Consider the following 25,915-nt stretch of genomic DNA (forward strand, 5'->3'; position numbering starts at 1 on the left):
CCTAAAGGGAAAGAAAGGAGGAAACTTCCCAAACAAGAAGACATCCATTTTAGTTTGCTTTTAATGTTCTGACTTTGAGATTTCAAAATAAACGTCTCTGTTTTGTCAACAGATGCAAAGAAGCATATGTCACTGCGTAAGTTTCATTTGCTGAAGAAGTTTTGATTCAATCTCTTTCCAACTGTAATCACCTGAACTCTTCTGTGTTAGGAAGGTAGCCTATTTTTACCAAATATTTACTAAGCACTGGGAACTTCTGTCAGATTTCTAAAAGCTTCCTAGATAATCTGAGGGGGTATTTTGCTAGTCTAACCTCTCTAACCTCTGTTCTGAAAAACTTCCCCCACCCCTGGTTTATCATGCTGGTTCTTTGCATTAAATTATCCATTTCGAAAAAAATACAACTAGTTAATTCATTTGTTTGTATTAAATCTAATGAAAAGCAAGTTCTTTGGGAATCATACATTTTGCTAGGTTTTTGCAGTATAAAAGCCTGGATAACAGTAGCCTCTGCAATACAGCCCAGTGAGCCTTTGACTCAGCTGCACATTAAAGGTATTTCAGTGACTTTACACTGCTATAAAGATTTAATAAAAAATAAAATAAATAATTTAAAAAACAAGAGTGGCTGCTATAAACTCAATTTCACTTGATTAGTATGTTTTAACTGTTTGTATTATTTTAAAAGTGTTTTGTTGTTGGGCTTTTCTTTTTCCTTTTTAAAGAGACTGTGACCAGGCAATTTCAATTCATTAGAAAAATCATGCGTAAATATTCTCATTACTTTTTTTTTTTTTGAAACCAAGGATATGTCTTAAAATGGGAAACTACAGTGCTGTATCTCCTTAGAATATTACAATGACAGCAATACTGGTGCACTCCAAAATAAAGCATTACAAGTCTAAGGTATAAATTTTGCAGGTAACTCTTGTGTCCTAGGGGACCTGCAGATGACAAGGCAACTAATCGTCAGCTCTGTTAGTTGAAGTCATTTTTGAAGTAATCTCTTCCCTCAAACAGAAATCACTTTAAAAGCTCCACAATTACTGGATGCATGTGGCTGCAAGACTTTATACCTTTTTCACATGGCCTTCCTAACAGACTGACAATCACAAAGTTGCAGCTTTACAACACTATATCCCTGCTACACTGCCACTAGGAAAATCTTCTTTAGCACAGTGACTACACATGGTAGTACTCTAAAAGGGATGTAATTAATCATCCTCTCCTATTGCCCACTCAGCATACAATTTTCAATGCTTAAGACTTAATTGTCCAGCTAACACATTTTAATATACTCAAGTATTTAGAGAGAATAGGTACTCGGTATTCCTCCACATCAGTCTCCCTAACGGTATTCTTTTTTTATACCTATCCTACTGAAAAATTCTGAAGAAAAATACGTATTTCTCATAATAAAATTAGTTGTAACAATACCTCCACACACTTGGTTGGCATCTCAGCAGGCTTATCAAAAATCAAAAAGCGATACCATCCTGGTGTTAGGGAATGGTCACATATTAAATCCTGAATAGCTGATTGTTGGAGGTGGGATGAATCAAACTCAATGCTTCGGTAAGGGCTCTGCAGGATCTGATGTCCACCAGGAGAGCATTCAAGAACTGTGGAACAAGAATATTGTGAGTATCAAGATGGAATGCCTAACAAGTATGTTAGAGAAGATGTTGAGAATTTTTAATAGGAAAATAAGGATGTATCGCAATATGATGTGAAGCTACTTTTACTGAAAAAAATACCGAAGTCTTAGCAACAACAAATAGGTATATTAACACTCTAAATTTAAAAGACTTCATCATGTGGAAACTTCCACTTCTTAAAGTGGACAAAAAATGCAAAGTAATAACTACATTAGGCATTTACTCTAGATCTAAAAACAGTGGCAAGGAATATGTTTATACTTTCTCTCCAGATTTTGACTTTCCAGTTCTACCGATGTTTATGAAACCTAACAACCTGATTAAAAATGGGGTGTCAGACATATGAGAGGATCAAAATCTTACTACAAAAGGAGTAAGTATTATCCAAAGGCCTTTTGTAAATATGCTACCACTTTACAGGGTTCCTATGCGTGAGATTAAGAAAACCCTCAAACAGATGAGAGGTAACTGCATACAGTTTGCATGTATATGTGCAAATCACAGCAAAAGTGTGTCCGGAAATGGGTAGGTATTTAGTTACACATTTTAAGTCAATTTGCAGGACTCAGATGCTAAATTTTAATAAAGTAAATACAAATTATCAAACATATTTTTGGACATCTAGGTGACTATGTGGCCTCAAAAGAAAATAAATCTCAAAACGGATGATAGATAAAACAAAGGATCAGAATCTGAAGAGGTCTTTATGACTTTTTTTTTTTTTTAAATGGAGACTCATTCAGAAATAAAGTAGCAAATACCAGTATTTCTGAGTCTGATCTGGCAGCTGAAATGACTCCTGTCAAAGACAGTGACAATAAAAGTTCTGGCTGATGGCATATTTGCATGCAACATAGTGAAATACTGAAATACTTCAGTATTTTCTTGCTCAGGAAAATGCTTGGGAAGTGAAAGTAGGGGAAAATAAAAGTAGGAGAATGTTTATAAATAAATGGCATTTAAAATGTATCTATCCATCTACCTTGCTTTTAAAAATGGATACCAGCTGATGCTGACTGTGAACAGAATTTCAGGTTATATTAAATGACACAGTTAATGCTTGCCTCTACTATGCTACTAATGAATTTTAAAAATGCAGCTGTAAGCAAAGCTCTATAATCTTACATTTTGAATATTAATACTCTGATCTCCAGGTTTCGCTCCCAGGGTTTTTGTCCTGTTATTTTGCCTGGTGTAATTGTCACTTATAAAAACATATATTGGTTCAAAACCTGCAATAATGCACCATATTCCACATTTTTAATGTCATTGTCCAAATTACCACAATCATAAAACAGTTTCAAAATCAGGTAACTGCCCTCCTTTAAATGGAGAAGATGCCCCAGTGAAAGAACAGACCTCCTCTCTTTCAAGCACTGTGTAAGAATCCTGCAGTCTTTCAAAACCGCAAGACTTAATCTGATATGGCTTTAGGCTACCCAGGCGGGTAACAATAGCTTTATCTTCTATCCTCTAAGGGCAGATGGAAGTCAATGTGATTGACTGTGCCACCGCTGTGCTTCTGAGTTGCTTGTAGTAGTAGCCTGTAGGCTATTCCTGTCCCTACAAGTTGACCTTATTGAGAATTTATCCTTCATTGGAATTTGAAGAAAAGCCCTTGAAGAATCACAAGTCAGCCATGTGTGTTATTGAAATGTTTTCTAAGCAAGCTACACCACAAGCAGTTTATGAACCATGGTAAAAGTTTCCTCCTGTCTTCTATTTTTTATTGGAATTCTCCCTTTCATAGAGCACCCTCGTCAGTTTTCTCTACTGTAACTAAATCATTCCTGAAACTATTAATATCTGTTGCCTTTTCCATTAATAAATCAAGGCAGACATGAAACAAATCTTTATTTTCTTTTCCTTCACAGTTTATTTAGATCATCATTTGACAGATCTTTAAAACAGCTGACTGTACTCACTTGTAATAGGGTTATAAAACCTACTAAAGATCAAATTATAAGTTTCTTACTATTACGCACATCACTTTAAAATGTCACGCAGCTCTTTGTGTATTCTTTCTTCCTTTTCAGAAGTATGCTAAAATCTCATGTTGCGTAACACTGGTTGATTATTTTCTTTTCCTTACCCATTCTGCAAGACTACTGAAAATAACTGCCATCATCAGTAACACAAATTAAAATATTTTATTACACATCTGAGTGTAACTGAGGTGCTGACTAACTCTAGCAACACCAGAAACAAATAGAACTGTCATATTTATGGGCACATACACAAGAAACGAATGTTGTGTTCTCTGTGAAAAAGTTACTCCTGCAGACCAGATGTGATCAAATCACAGGCATTTAAGAGGGGAGTTGGCTAAATCTTCCCCTGAAATCATTATATCCTTATTCAAAATGTATTAAAAAACCAATGTTTATATAAGCATTCTTTCAAACTTCATTCTCAAAATGACAAATACCAGTTTTGCTGTAATGCTTCAGATAAGCTTTGCCTGTGTCTAATACCCAGCAATTTTCAACCCAATGAGTCAATTCAGTCAAATCAGGAACTGAAAACAGGGTCTAATAACTTGAAAGTGCTAAGGAGGCTTACCTATAGAGCAAGCTTACCTAACAACTCTGCCTAGTATAGCAGGAACATTAAAGTATGGGAAGATGTATGTGCTACTGTTGACTTGACTTCATCCACAGTCTCAAAATATTCTGACATGTTCTGACACAAAATGGAAAAAACATGCTAGTTTTAACAGAATTTATCATTTAAGCATGATTACTCTTGATAGAATTTTTTCCATATATATGGGAGTATTCTTTTTAATTAATTCTTTTTGGAGCTTCAAATGTATTAGTGATTTAATAACTTCAATTTAAAATACTTAGAATACTAAAATTCTAAGTAAATAATACACAAGTGAATACTTGAGAATTAAGACCATGAAATTCAGCCTCCTTTGTGGATAGTGCACCACTGGTTTAACTTAGCGGAAACACACACAACAGGCTATGAGGAGAGACTTATTTCTAAAAAGTGAAACTCTCCCATTTTATTTGGAGGTCCAGACACTACATACTGTCTGCTGAAAAAGCAATCTGTCTTGGGAAAATATGCAGGTGTTTCTCTAGAATTTGAGTTTACTTATCACATTCTGTGCTTCCTTCCACAGACACCCTATATACTGTATATGGCTCTCTACATGCCAGGAAGAATTTGATGCTGTATTTGCTTTTTCCTGACCGTCTTCGGGATTAATGCAGTGAGCTTTGCCTGGATCCATCAGAGACCTATTTGGTCCTGCCAGAGAGTGAGAAATGTGATCCTAAGCCGGAAAACAATTGGACTTCTGCAACATCTTAAACACAAGGATAGCTCTGTGCCAGAAGATAAGCCTTCTGGGAGAGATAAAGACAAAATCTCTGCCAACACATTGGGATTTGTATCGTGACTACCACCAAGTAGGTCAGGTAACAAGTACTCTGAACACCACACCTTAACCAAAAGTCAACGAGTTTCTTGAAATCAACACAGGAGGTCATTTTCCACAAAGAGATATTGAAGTGGCTCCTGACGACTGCCTCAGAGTCACCGAGGTGGAAAACAAGTTCCACAAAGGAAGGACTTTCCTATTCCCTGTTCACATCTCTGTTCCAATCCATGTGCAGAGAGAAGTCGATAATTTTCCACCTGTCCATAGTGTTTCCAGCACTATGGAGCAGTCAGGGACTGAGGACTGCTGGGTGCAACCCTGAGTAGAGACAGGAAAAGAAGCCACTCGCAGAATACAGGTGGGCAAGGGCCGAGTGGCAGGGCAGGCAGCTCAGTTCCTCAGGTACCAAGAGCTTATCCATTTGTAATTCCAGCTGCCCAAAGGCCAAGGTCTGGCAAATGACTACAGATAAACAAATAGTGCCATCAGTCAGCGCCCACTCTGATCCTGAACGTGCTTTTTCTTGCATCTACTGACTGCCAAGGATGCGGCGTATGAACATCCCAAGGCAGAAATTAGAACTAGGGCTGCATTTAATGGAAGTGCTCAGGTGCATCTGTGGATTTAAATTCTTCCAAAATACTGAAATATAAAGAAGTTCACTTTTTGGAAGAAGCTATCCTGAAATAATTATTTAGGGTAACACTTTTAAAGCAAAATGCAAAAAATTACTTCAACTGTTTGCCTAAAAGATACCATTTACTTGGATGAGACATATAAAAGAACACGATCACGAGCGTAGCGACAACAGCATCGCAGTGCAATTGGACACATGAACATTCCTACACACGGAGCAACGAAGAAAACAAAATCAACATGCACACACTAAGAAGTCTTTATTACAAACCTTATCTGAGCGGGTCTTAAAACAGTTTTTAACCACTCAAGTCCACACCCTCAGGGGTGATTTGTAAAGGCAGTAAATAGCTGCGTAACCTTTAAAAACCCGTATGCTTATAGAAAATTTTCTAGTAGTTGTCAATATAATACGCTGTTACCGACTCTTTATGTGTTACTTCTCTCAGAAATTGGAAAAGACGCACACACGGCTTTTGCAGAGGTTCTGCACAGCGTGTGGCAGCGCTGCCAGGCGAGGGGCGCCGGGGCACTCACAGCCGGGGCACTCACAGCCGGGGCACTCACAGCCGGGGCACTCACAGCCGGGGCAGCGGGCGCGCCACCAGCCCCGCCCCGCGCTGCGCACCGCGCGGCTCCCCCCGCAGGTGCCGCCACAGCCGCAGCGCTGCGCTGCCCGTGCAGGCAGCGAAGCCTCTTCCGGGGGGAACAGCTCCGTGTAACGACCGGGCTGGAAAGCCGGGGGCACCGGGGAGGGACCGGTGCCGAGCCGCTGCCCAGCATCCGACCCGGCGAGCGCTGCCGGCCCGGGGCCTGCGCCAGCCCCCGGCAGGACTGGGGGCGAGCGCTGCCCTCCCTGCGCCGCCCGCCCCCGCGCCCTCCCCTCACCGGCCGGCGGCGATCCCCCGCCCGCAGCCGCTCCCCCCCCGCTGCCGGCCCGGCGCCGCTTACCTCGCCGGCGGGGCCTCGCCGCCGCCAGGCACGCCAGCACGGCCGCGCAGAGCCAGAGGCGGCGGGCTCCGGGGGCGGCCCCCGGCATGGCCCCGCCGCGCCGCTCCGCTCGCTCCGCGCCCCTCTGGCGGCTCCGGGCGCCCACCCGCGCCTTAGTGCAGCCCCTCCCTCGGGGGTCCTCGCCGGGGCCCGGCCCTCCGCCCTCCGCCCGCCTCCCTGCCGGCCCCGGCCCGGCCCCGCCGGGGGTCGCGGTGGGGGCTCCGCGCCCGGCCCGTGGCGCTGGGCCGGCGCCTGCGGCATGTGCCCGGACGCGGCGAGAGGGGCTTGGGCCCCGGGCACCCGCTGCTCCGCCGGGGAGGCGTTCTGCAAGAAGGCGAACGACACGCTCGGTGGTTCTTGCCTCGGTGAAGAGGATGCTTTTCAGTGCCCCTGACGGACCCAGATCTGGCCCGTGTGGTGGAAGAGCAATGCCCTTCTGTCCTCTGGCCCAGAATTGTATTTATTTTCTAATGTGCGGTAAAATGCAGATTCAAATAGTTTCACATTGTTTGCTGTGAATCCTTTGGTCATTTCCTTAGATCACCAAGAGCATTTTATACTTCAGCTTTAGAAACAATTGCAGCCTGCCGTGTTTGATACAATTAATGCAGAAGGAGCTTAGCAAATACTTAAAAAGAGTTTCAAGCACACAGGTTTCAAGGCTTGCTGGGAGATGCTCCTCTCCAGAAGTATCTAGCAGAGGACAAAGAGGTAAAACCACAGTATTTACAATTTGGTAGTGCCGGTAATTTTCTTTGTAGGCCTGAGGTTGTGCACACGCGGACCTTCGCACACACTAAGGTGTACATCGGTCCACAGAAATGTTTCACATTCTCTGTAGGATCTGTAGACCGAAATAAAAAAAATGAAAGTTGCAGACACTCAAACACAGCCTACTGCCATCCACTGAACAGCTGCAAGGGTAAAATGTTCAGTGAGGCCTGCTTCCAGGAGGTACTGCCCTGGGCGGCTCTTTGCAGAGCAGGTTTCCCTGCAGAAGGAGGTTTCAGGGCTTGGAGTCAAGGCAGAGACACAGCAGCCTTGTGCGGGTGACCTCAGCCCTCTTTTGCTCACACACCCCCAGCTTCTTTATTGCAAGTAGTTCAGCTCCATGATGACAGTTTTTAAAAGGAATTGCTGGCACAGCTTGAGTGTTTATAAAGAAGACAAAAAGAAAGAGGTATTTTACAAAACAAGTTACAAAATGAGGCCCTAGAAAGAGCGATGTGAGAAGCTTTGACAAAATTTAAACACCAAGCTACTTCTTTGACCCCTGCTAGTCATGATGGAGTGGTATTTACAGCAGGATTAACACCTTTCATCATGGATCATGCAGGAGGCTGAAAGAGGTGGCAATAACAGCTGTTGGAGTAAAGATACTTTTCATCTTTTCTGCACTGGTTCTCCTCTTACCAGCTCCCTCTGCTACTATCAGCCTTGTAGCCTCTTACGGTGCCAGCAGAGCAAGAGCATGTTGTGGTTAAAAGAGCTGCCAGCTTGCCAAAAGTAGTACTCAGTGCTCACGGTGACAGAGTTGTGTCAGCAACAGTGGATTTACGAAAAATGAAAGTAATTCTAGGGTAGCCTCATGCTTATAGTAGAAGTATAGGTCTTTCCATCATGTTCCGTTTCAGAAAGTGTTAGACAGTAATTTACATAGTTTTAATTAAGTAAATTATAGGCTATGTAAAATCGGTTTGCACTACTGAAAACACCTCATTCACTTACGATGGAATATGAAGTCAAACTACAATTTTGTATGTGCATATTATTAAGTAGCAGGATGCTTGGGAGAAAAAAACAAGACTGTCAAATGGAGGAAGAATTTAAGGTACTGTAAATGATTATGAAGTTTAAGTCATCACTTTGTGACTAGTTTAAAGTTCAACTAAAAACATGACACAGGGAGCATTGTTTTCAGTACTAGACATTGCAGCACAGAGCAGAATTTCCCAGAGTGGATTTTATGAATAACAGTGAAGAAAGAGAGATGCAAGTTTCATTTTGAAAATTATTGCAAGGCTAACTTCCAGTTTAGTAATCTCAGTCTGTTCAGTAAAGCTTTTAAATATTTTAAGATGGATTCTTAAATTTTGTCTATGAATTATCTAAATGGGGTTTTTTGAACAAAGCCTAAGTAGAAGTGCTTTTGCTGACTCAGGACTGACTTATTAGGGAGGGAAGAGCATAGTGATAACTCAGAGAAAACAGACGTGTTGGATGACAAGGAACAGGGATTTGGGCAATGCTGAAAAAAGGGTAATTGCAGAAGTTTAAAAATTCAGGTAAAAGTAAAGGTGGCTCTGCTTGGTGCTGCAGCTAGCTTGTTCTGGTTTAATGGTTATCTGCTTAAGTTTGTGACTGTGCAGTTCTAGTGTGTGTTTAACAGGAATGCCAGGAAAAACGTGAAAGAGAGGAAAGGGAACTTTCAGGAGCACAGCCAATGTAGCGACTTCTTACTTTGTCTGTCACTTCTATTGCCAGCATGCTAGTGTGATCCCTGTAAACAGTGCACCTTATACCATGGACTTATTATATATATTAAATACATGTCTTATACAGTATTTAACAAGGTGATGTTAAATTACATTTGGGGGAACAGTCTAGAGTGGGCAGCAGGCAAGTGGATAGCAGGCTGATTAAAGACAAAAGCGTAATATATAGCCTTATGTATTTTAGGTAACTGAGTCAGGAGGAGCAATCTGCAGTGTTTGCCAAAATGTGTACATTAACAAATATGTGTGTGTTGCTCTTCAGGTATGAACTGGAAATGAGAAATCACCTTTGAGTTTTAGAAGTATTTGGCTTCAGACAAAGCCATGAATGTTTTTTGTAGTTGTATCCAAGCCCTAAACTCAAAGGTAAATAAGGGGATCACCTAGAGAAAAGGCAGTGCTTGTGGTAGGTTACTTTGAATAACAAGTAATTAGTGTGAATGCTGGTGCAGAGAGAGGAAGCAGGGGTTGAGGGCTGAGAGCAGCAGCTGGGTGGGTGGATGCTGTCCTGAACAATGAATCCCTAGCTCCGACAGTTAGAGGTTCTTAGCAATATTTTGTAAACTAAACAATTAGAGACGATTCTGATTAAGCTAAATTTGCCCAAAATATCCGATTTATTATATGCCTTTTCTTGCAAACTGTGTAGCTAAGAGTATGAATAATTATTTCTTTAGCTGAATCCTCTGTGTTGTACCATTAAGCCTCTCTGTATTGTAGGCAAGGTAAATCTGAATAAGCCCTTTAAACCTATGTTGCTGTATTTGTTATCTGTGCAGAGACAGAACACGGATGATAACTCCAAATAAAGCTGCGAGCAGAACTTGGAAGCTGGGAGAAATTTCCCTGCAAAGCTTCAAAGGGTTATTGTAGTAATGCCAAGTGCTGAATCCTTGGAAAGAGTTGCCTTCAGCAGATAACACCCTTCCTGTAAGGAGCAGATGGCTGAGAGAGAGCCCACAGCTCTGGGCAGATCCAAAAGCATCAGAGATGGATGAGTTCTCTGGCACTTGCCTTTTAATGTTTTTAGTTCTTTCTGTTTGTGTAAATAATTTCTTTTCTATTGTGCCTGTTCATGTATGTGAATGGTAAGTGAACTCCCTTTTGAAACAATAAATTGTTAACATTCTTTGTCTAATCTAATCAATTCTGTCCTTAAAGTCAAATTCCAATCTTCCTTTCAAATTGCGGGTTGTGTGACTTTTAACTTAGCTAAGGTTCATTTGATTTAAAAACACGGTTTAACAGCTCTGAAACGAATATCCTGAAACATCACTAGGAAGACACTCTAAGACACATTGCTAGTTCCAGTTCAGAGTGAGATATTTGATTCTATCCCCCATTCCTATCATTGACACCAAATATATAGAAACAAAGAACTAGTAATGATCATATGCATTTATTTATTTCAGTCATTCTGTGGCCAACATTACAGCATTACAAGAGGTTAAATTTACTCATGTTTATTATACTGGTGGCTTTTTCTGAAAACTGCATGGCTTTTGAGTGGCATTTGTTTTGCACAATGCTTTTAAAATTTGTAGAGGGTATTTTTTAAACTGCCATGTAAATGTACTCAGCGTTGACAGTCTGTTTAGCTTTCAGAAGTAATGACATCTTGAGTATGTTTTAGCTCCTAATTCTCTTTCATAACTGACCTCTTGTATATACTATATTTGACTTATGTGGTAAAGGACTTCAGTGTAAAAACCTAATGTAATTTGGCTTGGATAAGCAGTATGAGTTTTAATATAAATCGTAGGAAATCTATCTCCAGGAGTTATTAACAGCCAAATAAAATCAGTGGTAGGCTTTCCATTACCTTCAATTGTCTTTGGATCAACCCCTTACTCTCTTACGATTCTCTGTATTACATCGTGACTTGAAACTTAACTCAAAGGTCTATCAGCTGTGTTTACTCAGAATATTTTGAAGTCTGGGAAGTCCCTTGGCTAGTGGAATATTGATGGAATAATCTTTGTTTTACCATACTGAACTGTGGCACTGACACGTAATTACATTGCTCAGTTGCCTGTGCTACAGCTCTCAACTATTATTTGATCTGTCTCCCATGCTGTTTCCCTTTGTGTGTGTACAGCTTGCTTAGTTGCAATTCTAAAAAGTAGGAAAATATAGACTTCATTCTTTAGCCTATATAGAATAAATGCTACTTGAGTAAGGTCCAAAGCACTGATCTTATGGGTAACCATGTACTCTTAGTCTTACTGACATTAGCCTATTCGTATTTGCACTGCTATTTTTGATATTTGTGAAATAAAAATTAACATTACTAAGTAAAGGTCTTGACCAAATTATGTGCTCTTCTAAAATGCAGATGAGAAAATACATTCTTAAAATATAGAACTTATTCAGATGATGAAAAAAATGGAATTTTTTTCTCAAATTCTCCGATTACCTTTGTTAGCATCAAAGCTTTTGGTCATGTAAAGACTAAAATGTGTTTTAGTGAAATACCTCAAGAAGAAATGGGATTTACGATCAAACTTTCCACACCCTAGTGCTGAGAACTATGTTCTTTCTTTCTGGGCCTATTATTTCTCCTCCTTGCTTTTACCCTATATGTGGGACCAGCTTACCGGGTTGCGAGTCAGTAAGATCACTGAGCACCCAAATCTGGCTGTGTCCATTTGGACAGACATGGCACCCCTGATAAGAGGTACAGTCTATCCATATTCAGTAGCTATCTGATAACACTGAATATATAAATAGATAAACTGTGGCTAGCTTTGCAAAAAAAGGATGCATTCACCGAAGCAGAAAAAGCACATTCTTTGGCTTTGTTTTATGAAAAAGTCTGGTCCCTGACTCGAGGAGAGTTCACAGCTGAGATTATAATAGGAGGGAAGCACATAAATAGTGTTTCTTGGGCTTTTACCCCTGCGCTAAGTTAGTCTGTGTCTTTCCTTAAGCCCTTGCCTGCACTGTAGAGAAAGGAAATATTTGTTTATTTGATAAAGGGTGGGGTGGTAAAAGCAAGATGTACTCTAAAGAAGCAGAAGCACAGATCATCAATTAGCTTTAGCTGGGTGGAGTTGCTGAGGCTTTCACCCAGAATTCCTGTTTTCATGTGTATTTTTATACAAAAGAAGAAACTGAGAAGTGTCCTCACAGACAGCAATGTGATTTCCCCCCCCCCCTCCATTTTTCCATTGGGCTTTGTTGATGCTTTAAACAAGTATTTAGAGGAATACGGATTCTCCCTGCCTCACACCAATGGAAAATAAGTTTCCTATCTGTTCCCCAGATAAAATTGTATCTTTTTCTTGGATAGGAGTAGGATAACTCACTGCAGATAGCACTTTCTTGGCACAGCAAATTATGAAAATGTTTTTTATCATCTGTAATTTGAAGAAACTGGGAGGACAATTTCTGCCTGGTGCCCTGTTAACTTCTTACTCTTTGGGTGAGGGTTTGGCCATCTGAATTTTTAGGTTAACACCATTGGGTTTTATTAATACTTAAAAGAACAGATCATGACTTGATCTGACAGAAATCTATTGACACAGAAAAAAGGCACAGACCTCCTTTTGAAGTCGTAATAAACAAAATGTTCAAAAACTATTTTACAAAATTATGCAAGATAGCATTGCTAGTTGGATTTCTAAAAAATCAAACAATGTGAAAATCCACTACAATATTATTTCAGTATAACACCAGATTTAAAAACCTGGTGCTAAATTAATTACACTGAATTATTCTGAGGGCTATTAATTTCAAGAAGTGTTAAACATGATGCATTGTCTGGCTCAGGAAGCCCTAAATATCAGCCTGGAGAAAACTGAGAACAAGACAAGGAATCATTTAAATTGTGTGTTCTGTTTCTTTAACCAATATGGTATTGGTCACTCTCAGGCACTGGTACTGAGCCATATGGTTTGAGTTTTCTTATGTTCTTAATCTTCAGCAAGTGGTGAAAGTATAGAAAAAGGGATACATAAAATAACAAGGCAAGCAGCTACCTAACCATTGCCAGATTTACATGGGAAACTTCAGATGGCTTGTGAAACCATACCTTTTCTCTCTCTTGTTGCCCTTATCTTGTAAGAAATTGATGGCTTAGTTGATAAATAATTTAATTGACTTCTGGCAGACACTGAATTTAAGATTAAATGTGCTTATGGACCCTTACAACTTTGGAGTTGTAAAAATGCATCCTAAAATGAAAAGGTGGAATAAGTGCAAGGCTGAGAGAAGCTGAGATGTAAATAGTATGGGAAAAGAATTCTGCCCAGGTAATTCTAGGAAGCAGTACAGGGGGGAAATGGAGATAAGTTGCAAGCCAACATCAACTAAAGTGGGAGTCAGCCTGAAAATTTCAGATTAGTATTTCTGAATCAGATCAGTCATGGGCATCTGAAGGGAGAAAAAGCCAAGCTACTAACAACATATCCAATCACACCAATGCAGGTTGGGATCAACATATGTGGTTCCTATGACTTGTTTCAGTGCCCCTGGACACACTTCTGTATCCAAGGAAAGGAGGACCATTCAACTGCCAGGCACTGAAATCACAGCAAAGCTTCCAGCATCAGGTCTGTTAATCATTTTACAGGTTTATCAGATTTATACTTTATTTCCTTTCCCACATTTTCTGACTGAAGTAGACAAGTTTATCAGTGTAAAGTGTTTCCTAAACTAATAATAATAATAATAATAATAATAATAATAATTTACAACATATAGATTCCGTAAACACTCTGCACAGAAACTTTATTTACTAGAATCTCTGTAGAAACTGACAATAAAGAGGCAAGGTGGTACTACTATCTCTGAGATCTAGGTTGCGGTGTTTTCCTCATACTTTCAATGTTAAACCACAATATTTGAGGTGAGGAAAGATTTTTCTTCAAGTCCCATTGTTAATGAGATACCCTGCAGTACAGACATGACCCACAAAATAGAGAGCGAGCGAGCAATGGTCTCAACCGGTTCCCTGCTGCAAGGAAATTATTAACTGCTTTCATTTGGTTTGGTTTGGTTTGGTTTGGTTTCTGTCTGATTCATTATCTCCTTGTACCTTCCTGTGGATAGTTTTGGCTATCACTACAGATCGTAAGCTTGTTAGCAGGGATTGAAAACAGTCCCTTGAGTGCTTAGTGGATCCTTCTGGACCTCTTACATGGTTGCATGATCTTCCTGTCAGCAAGTTTGTTCAGGACAGTGGCTTTATTTTTTGCACACCTATTTCAACAACTGAAGTGAGTAGATCTGAATTGTCAATGTGCATTTAACATTACATTTCAAAAGAACCTCAGGTTTTGAATCTAACAGTAGGAAGAAATAGAAATCTTGAGAAAGGAAAGCTCTATAGAGAGGTTCTGAAAGGGAGGGCAAAAAAAATCTAGAAAAAGTGTGAAAGTCTCATTTAAGTAATTTAAATAATTATCTGAAACTGCACTCAGGAATCTGTTGCAAGGAAAATCTTATTTTGGAGAAAAAAAAGAGATAGTATGGTTTCCCTATATGATGTAAAATTTTATAAATAAACTTATAAAGAAAATTTTAAAAGGTAGCTTTTCTTAATGAGGTGTCAACATTTGTATGAATTAAATGCCAGAAGGCGATCTGCTTTATAGTTAATGGATCAAATCTTAAACCTACACACAATAGCACGTGTATTGATAACAATGCAGATATGTAAGCTTCAGTTACCTACAGGTGACCATTGGAAAGAGAAGGGAGAAAATAATGTAACTCAGTTAGATCTGTTTACAATATTTGTTCTTATTTTATTGGTAGCATAAGGAACTGCAGTAAATGCTGTGTAATTTTTTTAATTGAATGTCTTTCTGGCATAATGTTGATTTAAGGACTTTCAGTTTTACTGAATGAAGTTTTGGCTCCATGACCTCTCTTCCTCTGTGGTTAGGAATTTTGATACAAATTGTATGAGATCATGAGATGGCTTATGGAGGCAGAGCCTTCAGTCGGATTAAAGAAAATGTAACTTCTGTATTCTGACTTCTAATGCTGCTAATTGTCTCGGTTCTGTCATTTTAGAAATAGATCATAAGTAGATCTGAGAATTAAAGCCAGATGGTCAGTGGGGAAAAAATAAATCCTTGTAGCATCTTTATTTATGACATGTTTTGTTCCAATGACTATATAGGTCAAGAATGAATAAAATAACTTCAGCAATAAAATTTAGACAGAGATAGTACTGCTGGTTAAAAAAACCAACCAACCAGCTACTTCACGTCTCCAGCTAGCACAACACTAGCGTGTCAGCTTCCTCCAAGTTGCCTCTCCTACACAGGCTATCTGTAGACATTTGTCTCTGCCTTAATCCTTCCCCAAACCCCATGATTATAACATAATTTCTTATTTTCTCCCATTAAAAATGCACCCTTCTGTATCACAGCTGTCTGGCTTCAGAGCTGCTATGTTTATATCTACGGTCCTGATAAAGGGAAATCATGACTAACTTGTTACATTTGGTAGGGTATTATTTGTGTTTGAGGAAACAGGTAAGGTGGTGAGTTAAGAGTTAACTCCTTCTTTGCATTCCTTAAGGAAAGATTTATTATTCTAACCTATTGGGGCAATTTATCTCCTTTGCAGTAAAGAAATTATTATCTTTAATGTGACTTCATAGATGTTCATACACCAGATATTTTATAGGGATATAAACCCCTCTGTTTTCCATCTAGAAATAGCCAAGTATTAAATAAAACTAATCATAAATAAATGAATTTATTAAACAATATACATGTGTAGAAATACAACTGATAAAGAGAAAATTGAGTGTCACTGCTAGAACTGTAATACTTTATTTTACAGTATGGATGTCCTTGGCATAATTACCAATGTCAAGTCCTCATCTACTTAGTAACATAAACTCTCCTTTAAACTTGAAAATATTCAGAAGATGTGTCAGCAGCTTATGCTCTTTCTGATGAAATAATGTGATTTTGACAAATACCTGAAGGTTTTGATAGGTGAACAGAATGAAGCCATGAACCTCCCTGTCTTTTCTGTCAGCAGCAGAAAGGCTAGTGCTGGTAAAACACAGTGCTATTTCCTTGCTGTATCTCAGTTTTCATTTAAGTGAAATTCATCAGCTGGAAGAGCTCTGAGCTGCTGGGTGTTAAGAACTACGGAATACTTGCTACTGTCAGTAGTAGAGCATACTACTACTGGTATTCTAAGTGTTCTTCTTTATGAGTCTGATGTAAGAAAACAGAAAAACAGAGTAAATGTATCTTATTATTAATAAACTCCTGTTAGGCCTATTGGTCTTTAAGACTATTCAGTTTTCAAATCCTTTGTTGTATCGTTCAGAGGAGGCCAGCCATGGGCTTGGAGAATGCTTTCAGCAGAACATTGCTGAAAGTATCAGATGAAATTGATGTAAAAGATACCAGATAAAAATGTAAAAAGCAGAGCCAAATTATACTGTTATACTACAGCAATGTCTGAATGCACGTTGGGAGAGAAACGGTCTGAAGAATAGAAAATGTTGGATGTTGTAATAGAACCAGTTACACTGGTGGGGCCCTGCTGAATAACATGACTTTGTGCTGGTAAATGTTAGTCATAGGGTTCATATGATTTTAATATAGTTCCAGTAATTAGGGAGCAAAGGCTTTGCATTTAAGTGGGTTTTCTTTCAGTCCTGCCTGTGTGTTTTCAGTTTTCCCTTTCATATAATACTTTTGCAGGATCTACTGTCATGAATTCAAAACGCAGTCCACAAATGTAAAATCAGAACCAGAGCTAATGAAAAACACTAGGTAATAAAACTTCCCATATCTTCAATAGTCCTCAAACACCTGTTAAATATCTGTTTTGTAACCTTCCCTGAAATGTAATCGAGATTAATGTTTATGAGTCCCTTGTGAAAATGTAAGATATGACAGTTTAAAACTGCACATACGGATTGACAGATAACATGTATCTCAAGCGCATCTACTGTGTCCTACTAGGACTATTCCATGCTGATGTCCTCTGCATTCAGATTAAAAGAATAATTATCCTGGTCAATGCTGTTCTTTAACTGTTGAAAATCAAATGTGTTCTGTTTAGTTACTAACCTAATGTGATTATTGCTCTGAAGTGAAGATATTTAGAAGTAATGGTAATTAATACAATTAAACATTTCCTTTCTTTCATTCAGCTCTATTTAGACTAGTCTGAGTTTACATATATTACAAAGGAACAGGCTGTTTAAAATCTGTTAATTTTTGTCTATGTAGTAATATAGGCTTGTTCATAGGAAAAGGGACTGTCAATGAAGAATAAGAAAAATAATGTAGGGGAGGAAAAAGATGAATATTTGCCTTGTGTATAATGACAGTCTTATAACTAAAACCTTATTTTTAATCAGCAGATATCCTCTGTAGCATTTCTTTCCTTCACAGTCCTTGATAACCTCCTTGGCTTCTCTTTTTAAAGTACCCCCCATATGTAGAAGCCAGCTCATCTGTATTTTGAAGGATGAAGGGTCATTTTAAACTCCACAACCCATTAAAAACAGGTTTACTGAAGTTAAAACATTCAGTCTTTAAGCCCTCTGTAAAGGCAATATAATCAGTCAGACCTTATTTCACATCTTTCCTCTTTGATGATACACATTTAATCTAGAGATACTGAATTTGCTGATCTGTAAAACTAGAAATTCCCCTTCTATAGATCTGTGACTCTTTGTGATACTCTTACCTCTCTGTTTCTAGATGTGCTGCTACATTAAGAACAGACGTCCTACTGTTTGACTGGAGCCTTAGCATTGTGTATTTGAAAATAATCCCTAGACCACCAGCACCTTTTCAGCATCTGTGAACATAATGGTTATGACAGTTGCCCTTTCTGAGTGTAATCTTTGGTTTTACAAGGATTCTGCTAAAAGATTTTCAAGCTGTGGTTATCTCTTCCTGCTTTGTGTGGTATTGCTAAGGAAAAAACATACTGGAAGTTTTAAAAGCAATTCGTTCTGCAGAATTTTAAGACCTTCAATTTGCAACTAAATTATGTACTTTACACACTTGACTTCTTTGGACTATTTAACAGCTTGCACTGCAGCACATGTTTTAATGTTTGCAGGATCAAGATCCACATCCTCTCTGCACCATCAAATGTTTTGCAAATGAAGAGTGGTGAGATTCCTCAAGGGGTTGTCTTTTACTTATAAATGGAGAATATCCATGGTTTGCCTCTGGGATTTCTCATCTTGTTTGAGTGATCTAATCTCCTTATTGCGTATGTGCGTACTCATGCACTTAAATATGTAGACATGGTAATGACCAGAACAAGCTTGCTGAGGGGAAAAAGCAAGCAGCAAGCAGAGGAAGGAATTGCAAACATAATCCTTAGAACATTTCCCCCGATTTTGTGGAAATTTTAAAATATTTTGTTTTCTGGACAGCTCTGTAAATTATCCACTGCTTCCCTGTATTCTGTCTGCCTAGCAAAACACAGAGTAATTTTCAATGTTCTAGACCATTGACTAGCATTTAGTGTACAAACTACACAACAGTTAAACCCACTGAATATTCCTTTTCCTTTTTTCTTCTCATATTAAATTTCATCTCTGCTTCTCAGGGCCTCCCTTCAGTGCTGGTCTGAAGCAGTTCATCATAACCTCTGTGTGCATGTGTGTGTGTACGTTTATATGTTTATATGTATGTGTATATACACATATATGTTTATAGATGCATATGAAGAATATACATGTGTGTGTCTCTGTGTGAGTGCGTAAAAACATACACATGTGCCTTTCACATATAAAGGATACATAAAGATCTTGGTGGATATAAGAGGTTTATTGTTTTGTCTGATGGTTTGAACTGTAAAACTGCCTAAAGCATCTATGCACAATTTCTACTGCATGATGCCATGCAATTTTGTGTTCAGTGTAAGTCCCATTAGAGATAGCAAAATTTAATATATAGGGTTGGGGTTTTTTTTGAGTTCATGACATAAATCATCTGATACTATCAATTCTTTACAAAGATCTTTTAAGCCCTGCATAAGAAAATTGCAGGTTTTTTCTCTGTGTAGCCTTTGTGGAATCACCAAAAGGTTACATTGATTGCTCTGGAGTTATTGTCCAGCATCTCAGACCTCACCTGTATTACAGAACAGAGATAGCACCATGGAACCAGTTCAGTCTTCCTCTCCTTACTATCTGCAGTCCTGCAGGTTGTCTGCTCTGGAAAGATTCCCAGATCCTTGGGTTTGAAGGGGATAATGCTCAGCTGAATGCCTCAGCAGAAAGCAAAGGCCTTCTGAAGTGGCCACACTGAGCAAAGGAGAGAAATAGGTCTTTCAGTACTGTTTCAGTGTTTGACCACTGTCAGCGTCCTGTACGTCAGTTTGTGCCCATTACTTCTTGTCCTTTAAATGAGCACCATTGAAAAGAGTCTGGTTCTGTTGTCTTTACTCCCCGCCAGCAGGTATCTCTACACATGGAGATCCTCCCTGAGCTTTCCCTTCTCCCAGCTGAACTGTCCCAGCCTCTCCTCATATGTCAGATGCACTAATTATCGCTTAATCACCTTCCTGTCCTTTCACTGGACTCAGTGCGGTATGCCCACATCTCTGTTGCACCAGCAAACCCAGAACTGGACCCAGCACTCCAGATGTGTCTCACTGGTTCTAAGTAGCAGGGAAAGATCACCTCCCTCAACGTGCTGGTAAGACTTCACCTAATGTGGCCCAGAGGCTGTTGGCTGCTTTTGCGGCATGGGCACATTGCTGGCTCATGTCCAACTTTTTGTCCGTCAGGACCCTCCAGATCCTTGCTGCAAAGCTGCTTTTCAGCCAGGTGTCCCCACCCTGCATCCCCTGCATGGGATTATTTCTCCCAGTGTACAGTAAACATTAAGGCTGCTTTTCCAATCTAGTAGATCTTGAAATTTATCTAAGTAAAAATAAAATGTAGTTGAAAAGATATTGCCAGTCTAATAGGGCATGTTTGTGAATTAAAATGGTGAAAAACATTGTTATGTGTAGATATAATAATCAGGTTTCACATATGAGACCTTGTGTCTAGTTCCATGGCAAAATTTGCATCTTTCAATGAACAGAAGAAATTACTTACAGTTTATTGTGAACTTAATGTGTAAGTGTAAATTCATTAGTTTTTACAATGTTTATAAAATTGATCATTTTTTTTTAAAGCTTGCGGAATAGCAATAAATGTCCAGGCATAGCTCCATGAATGGAGACAAAGTGCTGGAATATACCTGCAAAGTGCTTGTTTTTCAATAAACTGATCATAAATCGGTGGAACAGTTTTATAGATTTTCACTAATACAGCCACAAAGAATATATTGTTCTACCTTCTCATGAAGTTTTTTTAACTGTAACCTACAGGTTCTAGAGGAGTCAAGTGATTAATAGAAATCACCAGTACTATTTAGAGACGTATTTTTCAGCTGCTTAGGAACAGCATGTTTTGTCAGCAGTTCAGTATGAGGACGTACTTGCTCTCTCATCTTCGCTCTGCATTAACCTTACACTCTGTAGCATGCCCCACACTATAACTCTGCAGGACTGAGGGTTGCGTGTGTGGATGTATGCATGTTTGTGGTTATTTCAGTGGTAGTTCTAATAGTAGTTTTCAGTAAAAAGAGTTTCATAAAAGCTTACTGAATTAACATTAAAGCCATTTAAAAAAACCTAAATGAGATATCTGTAAGCCACTGGGACTCATTTACACTAGAAAATAAAAACATCTGTTTATTTTTTATGAAGGTCTGCTATCATTGTTTTTTCAAACATAAACTCCAGAAACCAAACCAAAACAATAGAAACAAAAAACTGGATGTATGCCATGGCTTATAACAGTATAATGAAGTAAAAGACACGTTTTTGTTATTAGCAGGATAGGGATTTCCCCCTATTAAAATGTTGGTCTCTTATGTATATTCCTCTGTAAAAATGTAGAAGACAAGAGAACCTTTCAGACAGAAAGGTTAGTTGTCTCTTGAAGAAGTTGGAAACAAAATATCTCAAGGACAAATTCTGTCATGTTTTCTCAAGTAGGCAGAGGGCTTTAGGCCCAAATTCTACAAAAACTTAAGATCAAACATTTTGATTACAAACTTTCCATTTCATATAAATCATGTGTACAGAGATGCAGCAGCAGCCCACCATGAAATAATTCTTCCTCCCTTCTAAACAGCATCTCTTGGAGGATCCTCAGGCTCTTTAAAGAGCTGCCGCAAACCTGGAACATTATCAACACGTTTCACACATGCATCTTTAGATTATTTCACTATAAGCAATTACGGAGTAAAGTATTGCCATCATTTAAAGAATCTTGAAGACTATGAATCCCATTAAATAAAAATGCCACATGTAATCTGAGATGTGAGACAACACATTAACTTTTTTAAATTTTATGACTCCATTTAAAGACAGGTTTTTTAAAGTCACTCAGACAAGATCTCTTTTGTCATATGTATAGGAATAACTCTAATTTTGTGTGACTTTCTAAACTAGATCTAGGTGAAAGCAATGACTGGACGTAGAGGTCATCCCATATAGTTATTTCTTTTTCCTAGAAAACAAAAATGTAATATACTGAATTGCTATAATTGGAATTGACTTTAATGAAAGTCTGATTACTGGGTAGATGTGAAAACCATTTCTTACATATTATAGCATTCTTTTACTAAGATGTCAGTCTTTAACTAGTTGAGGACCTTATACTTAAAAAAAAATAATCAAAGTTCTATGACAAATTTCACATATCTCAAAAAGTCTTTCTAAAAATTGGACTAAGGAGAAATGTAGAAAGCATGAAGAATGTGGTAAGGATTTGGAGCACAAGTAGCTTCTTGTGAAGGATGCAATTTAGAAAACAGCTTTAATGATAATCTTTAGACAATAACAATGGCTTTGAAACTGGCTTGTTTTCTTGACCAAGTCAAATGCAGAATGTTGCTCCAGGGTACATGTTTTCCTAATCATCTTTTCTTTCAGCCGTGAGCACAAACAGACTGAGTGTTGGTTTGCTTCCAGTACTGATGAAAAAGTGTGTGGATGAAGGGTTCTAACACAGGGCTCAGCAAATGGGTAAACCTGCTTACTAAATAAAGCAATGTGATACTTCACAGCGTATCTTGCTGTTCAGCTCTTATTATTCAAAAGGAAGTGCATATCCTAGTCACTGCTTGACTTTAGGACACCACCAGCAGCAACTGAATTTTCCGGGGACAAAATTTTGTTCAGCTTCTGGTGCCCCTCTAAAAGGATTCTACACATTGTAGTGATGTTTGCCTCTACCTTTTATGGAGTTCCTTATAAAAGAAAATTGTTCTCCTGTTGTGCCTTTTATGGACATGATAGGCTTGATTTGAATACTGCAGCAAATAAACCCCTGGCAATATCAATGGTCAAGTTGCGTCCTTTATCTGCTATATGAGTCTAAGAATAGCTTTATATACAAGATGAGGCACAAGCACACAGACACATACATATAAGAAAAGACAAAGTTGTACAAAATACATCTTCACACTTTTATATATGCAAAAAAATAGCTTTGAGGGGAAACTGAAAATAGCTGTAGGGCTTACTGTCCCTTTGGGATAAAATGCACAGCTAGCTAACATAGATATCTTTCAGCAAGGATTGACTGACTCCATGTATTATCTTTTAACTTGTTAATATGCCACAAAGAACAGTTTCATTGTGGAAGTTTTGTGTTGTATTTAAGTTGGACTTCCAGAGAAAATCTAAAACATTGGTTAAAACCTCACAATTAAGAGTGAAAATTTTAAAATGCTTTGTTATTATATAAAATATTTGCAATTCCCCAGTTGCTGGATGAAAGGCAGAAAAAAAAAATTTCAAAGGGCTCTTCTAGATGAAGAAAACTATATCCTAATCTTACAGGCTTATACACTTCTATATCTACTTTGACATACTCTCGTTTTTAAGAGGATTCAAGATTTGTAAACTCTTACTTCTTTTTGGAATTGATTATTTTTGTAGTGTCTTGGTTAGGCAATACTGTGAATGTACCACTGACTTCTCCATTACTTGAAATAGACTTCTGTCTATGTTAAGATTAATGGTAACTTTGGTATTACCTTTGATGAGAGCAAGAACAGATTTTTACCTTTTGAAAAATATTAGTACTAAACCACACTGTTATGATTTTTCACAAACATTATCACAAGAGTTTCTCTCCAGCAGACCTTGAGGTCATGGTCCCTTGGTTATTGGCCTCTAATTCATGGTCCCCCCATGGTTATTGTTGCTAGGGGTTGTACCTATGAGATAGCACATCTAGCAGATCTGAGAACAAAGCTCAGATCTTCCAATGAGTATTACTGCATCTGGAGTACTTTGGGGCTAGAAGCCACTGTCAAGTTTTCTGTTGTCTCTGCTCAGTCATAACTTCTCTCTCTGATTTTGAGTTGCATGGTAGAATAAAATATCTTTATGGAAACCTGATTTGTTACCTTTGTTTGTAGATAGCTGTATACTCCTCTGTCTGTGAAATCTTTTGGTTATACCCCTAACTTCAACTTTGGATATACATATTTTAATTCCACTTGATCATCTTAAACATGCATCTATTGCCATGTTCATTAGTAATGAATGCATATTCTTATGTGCATTTCTGTTTGAAAAGGACCTTCATTAATTGCTAATGTATGTGATTCATGAGGAGATGCATAATATGTAGCGAGTCCTCTGTTGGAACTGTTATTACCTTTCAGATCCAGAAATATATGGAAGGGTAAAAATCAGACCACAGAACATCACTGTGTGCTCCTTCCTATCTGGTGTGGCCAGGATGGCAGTGGGCTCAGGATATTATTGGCCAAAAATCCAGATGAAATATTCTGAGGGAATGACATAAAATTCCAGTGTGGTACAGATAACTATGTTGTATTCATTCTAAGGCTCCCCAAAATATCAACTCAAACAGGTCTGCAATTATGCTGTAATTAGGTCCCCAACTGTGCCTATTTTCAGCTCCTTCCTTTTCCTACCAGGAGGTCTGTGAATGCATGGCACAAGAAGAATCTAGTCCAAATTAGAGAAGGTTGGCAAAACTTCCAACAAAACAGTTTGTCCTGATGAAAAATACCTTAATTCCTGTGAAATTTTAGTGAAGCAATAATCTGGTTCTTTGCTTGGCCGGCTGCTTGCAAGACCAGGTTTCCCAGGTTTCACAAGTCTGTGGTGCCTGCCAGGTTCAGCATGACTTCTTCCGAGGGTGAGAATTTTGAACAACAAAACAGGGAAGCTAGAAGTACAGAAGAATTTTAGCTAAGTTGTGAGTTGGCCCCAGCTGGCAGCTAAACTCCCACCCATTTGTTCACTCAGTCCTCCCTCAGTGGGATGGGGGAGAGAATCAGAAAAGCAAAAGCAAGAAAACTCGTGGGTCAAGATAAAGATAGTTTAATAAGCGAAGGGGAAAAAGGGGGAAAAAAGCAAGTGATGCATAAGCAATCTCTCACCACTAGCTGAGTGATGTCCAGACAGTCTCTGAGTGAAGGCTACTTTGGAAAAACTCCCCGCTAGTTTAACTGCTAAACATGCCATTACATTGACCCTCTGGCCAGCTGGGGTCAGCTGTCCCAGCTGTGTCCACCCCGAACCTCTTGCCCACCCCCAGCCTACTGGCCTTTGGTGAGGTAGTTGGAGAGAGAGCTTTGATGCTATGCAAGCAATGTTCAGCAACAGCCAAAACACTGAGGTGTTAACAACTCTGCCTTGATCACAAATCTAAGACATAGCACCATATGGGCTGTTATGAAGAAAATTAACCCCATCCCGATGAGCCCCCACACAATAAGTTTTTTAATAAGTGGCCCTGCATTCCACAAAACAATGCTGTGTCAGTTGTAGCTGTTTTCTAGGGGAGACAGAATATTTTTGCTCTGTACTAACAACATCACTTCCTAGGAAAACACTAGGGTATTACATCAAAACGCTTTTGCCAGTTTGCCCATTTTTCGCTAGGAAGTGCTGACGGCTCACAGACAGTAAAGGTTTCATATTTGCAAATTGCCTGTTTGTCAGTCATAACTTCTCCTCCTCATGCATGTTTCTCAAAGAAGGGAGAAGTTAGGAAAAGGATCCTATATGTACAGCTTTTAGATTTAGATGTTGTTTGCTATTCACTGTTTTCCCCCTGCCTGAGTTTCCAAAACACTTTTATGCATATTTGCTGTGTACCTGCATAACTTGGTAGTGTAGAAAGAGGAGGAATGCAGCATGAGAGTAATTTCTGCAGAAGTCAGCATGATGAGGCTTGTGCATCATTAAAGTTACAGATGGATGGTTTAATAGAACTTAAATGATGCACTAGCTTTGTACTGACTCGCACAGTGTGGACTGTGGCCCAGACTCTTAAATTTTGAATCTCTAGCAAAATATAAATACCTGGCTGTTCACTGGAATTTAAACAGCTTTTGGGGATTGTTGGCGTCTTGTTTGGTTTTGTATGTCTTAAAACATCTGGTACTATGTGGCTTTCAGCATTGAGATGTTAAGATTATTGTGTTCTTATCTTAAAGCAGAATCAATCCCACTTGAAATCTACTGAAGGCAATGTGGTCATCTAATTTGTAGTTAATTGTCCTGTAGGGTCAGTCCTTAAAGGTTCTTTTAGTTTCCTGAATTAGGGGTTATTGCACCCTTTTTAAGTATGTACTAATAACATCTTCTATCAGGAACAAATTTATGGATTATTATTTTTTTAAGATTTTTTTGTTAGGAAAATAAAGTGCACAAAAGTGTCACATATAAATACAGCC

General features: G+C 38.8%; 1 protein-coding gene across 4 annotated transcripts in view; it reads right to left on the minus strand.

Annotated features, from left to right (window-relative positions):
• The window catches only part of VWDE (von Willebrand factor D and EGF domains), a 61,885-nt gene extending 40,436 nt beyond the window's left edge, over positions 1-21,449 (minus strand). For 3 of the 4 annotated variants that reach the window (XM_080383069.1, XM_080383068.1, XM_080383067.1), the window contains exons 1-2: positions 6,640-21,449; positions 1,438-1,622 (exon numbers count right to left, since the gene is read on the minus strand). In XM_080383069.1, the coding sequence (XP_080239195.1) occupies positions 1,438-1,622; positions 6,640-6,727 (273 nt within the window). In that variant the 5' untranslated portion in view covers positions 6,728-21,449. Of the gene's footprint in view, positions 1-1,437; positions 1,623-6,639 lie in introns of those variants that run through there. The other variant, XM_080383070.1, reaches the window with a different exon arrangement.
• Between the last annotated feature and the right edge of the window lie 4,466 nt (positions 21,450-25,915).

Source organism: Falco punctatus (genome assembly GCF_963210335.1).
Source record: "Falco punctatus genome assembly, chromosome: 4".
In the NCBI taxonomy this organism is placed as follows: Eukaryota; Metazoa; Chordata; class Aves; order Falconiformes; family Falconidae; genus Falco; species Falco punctatus.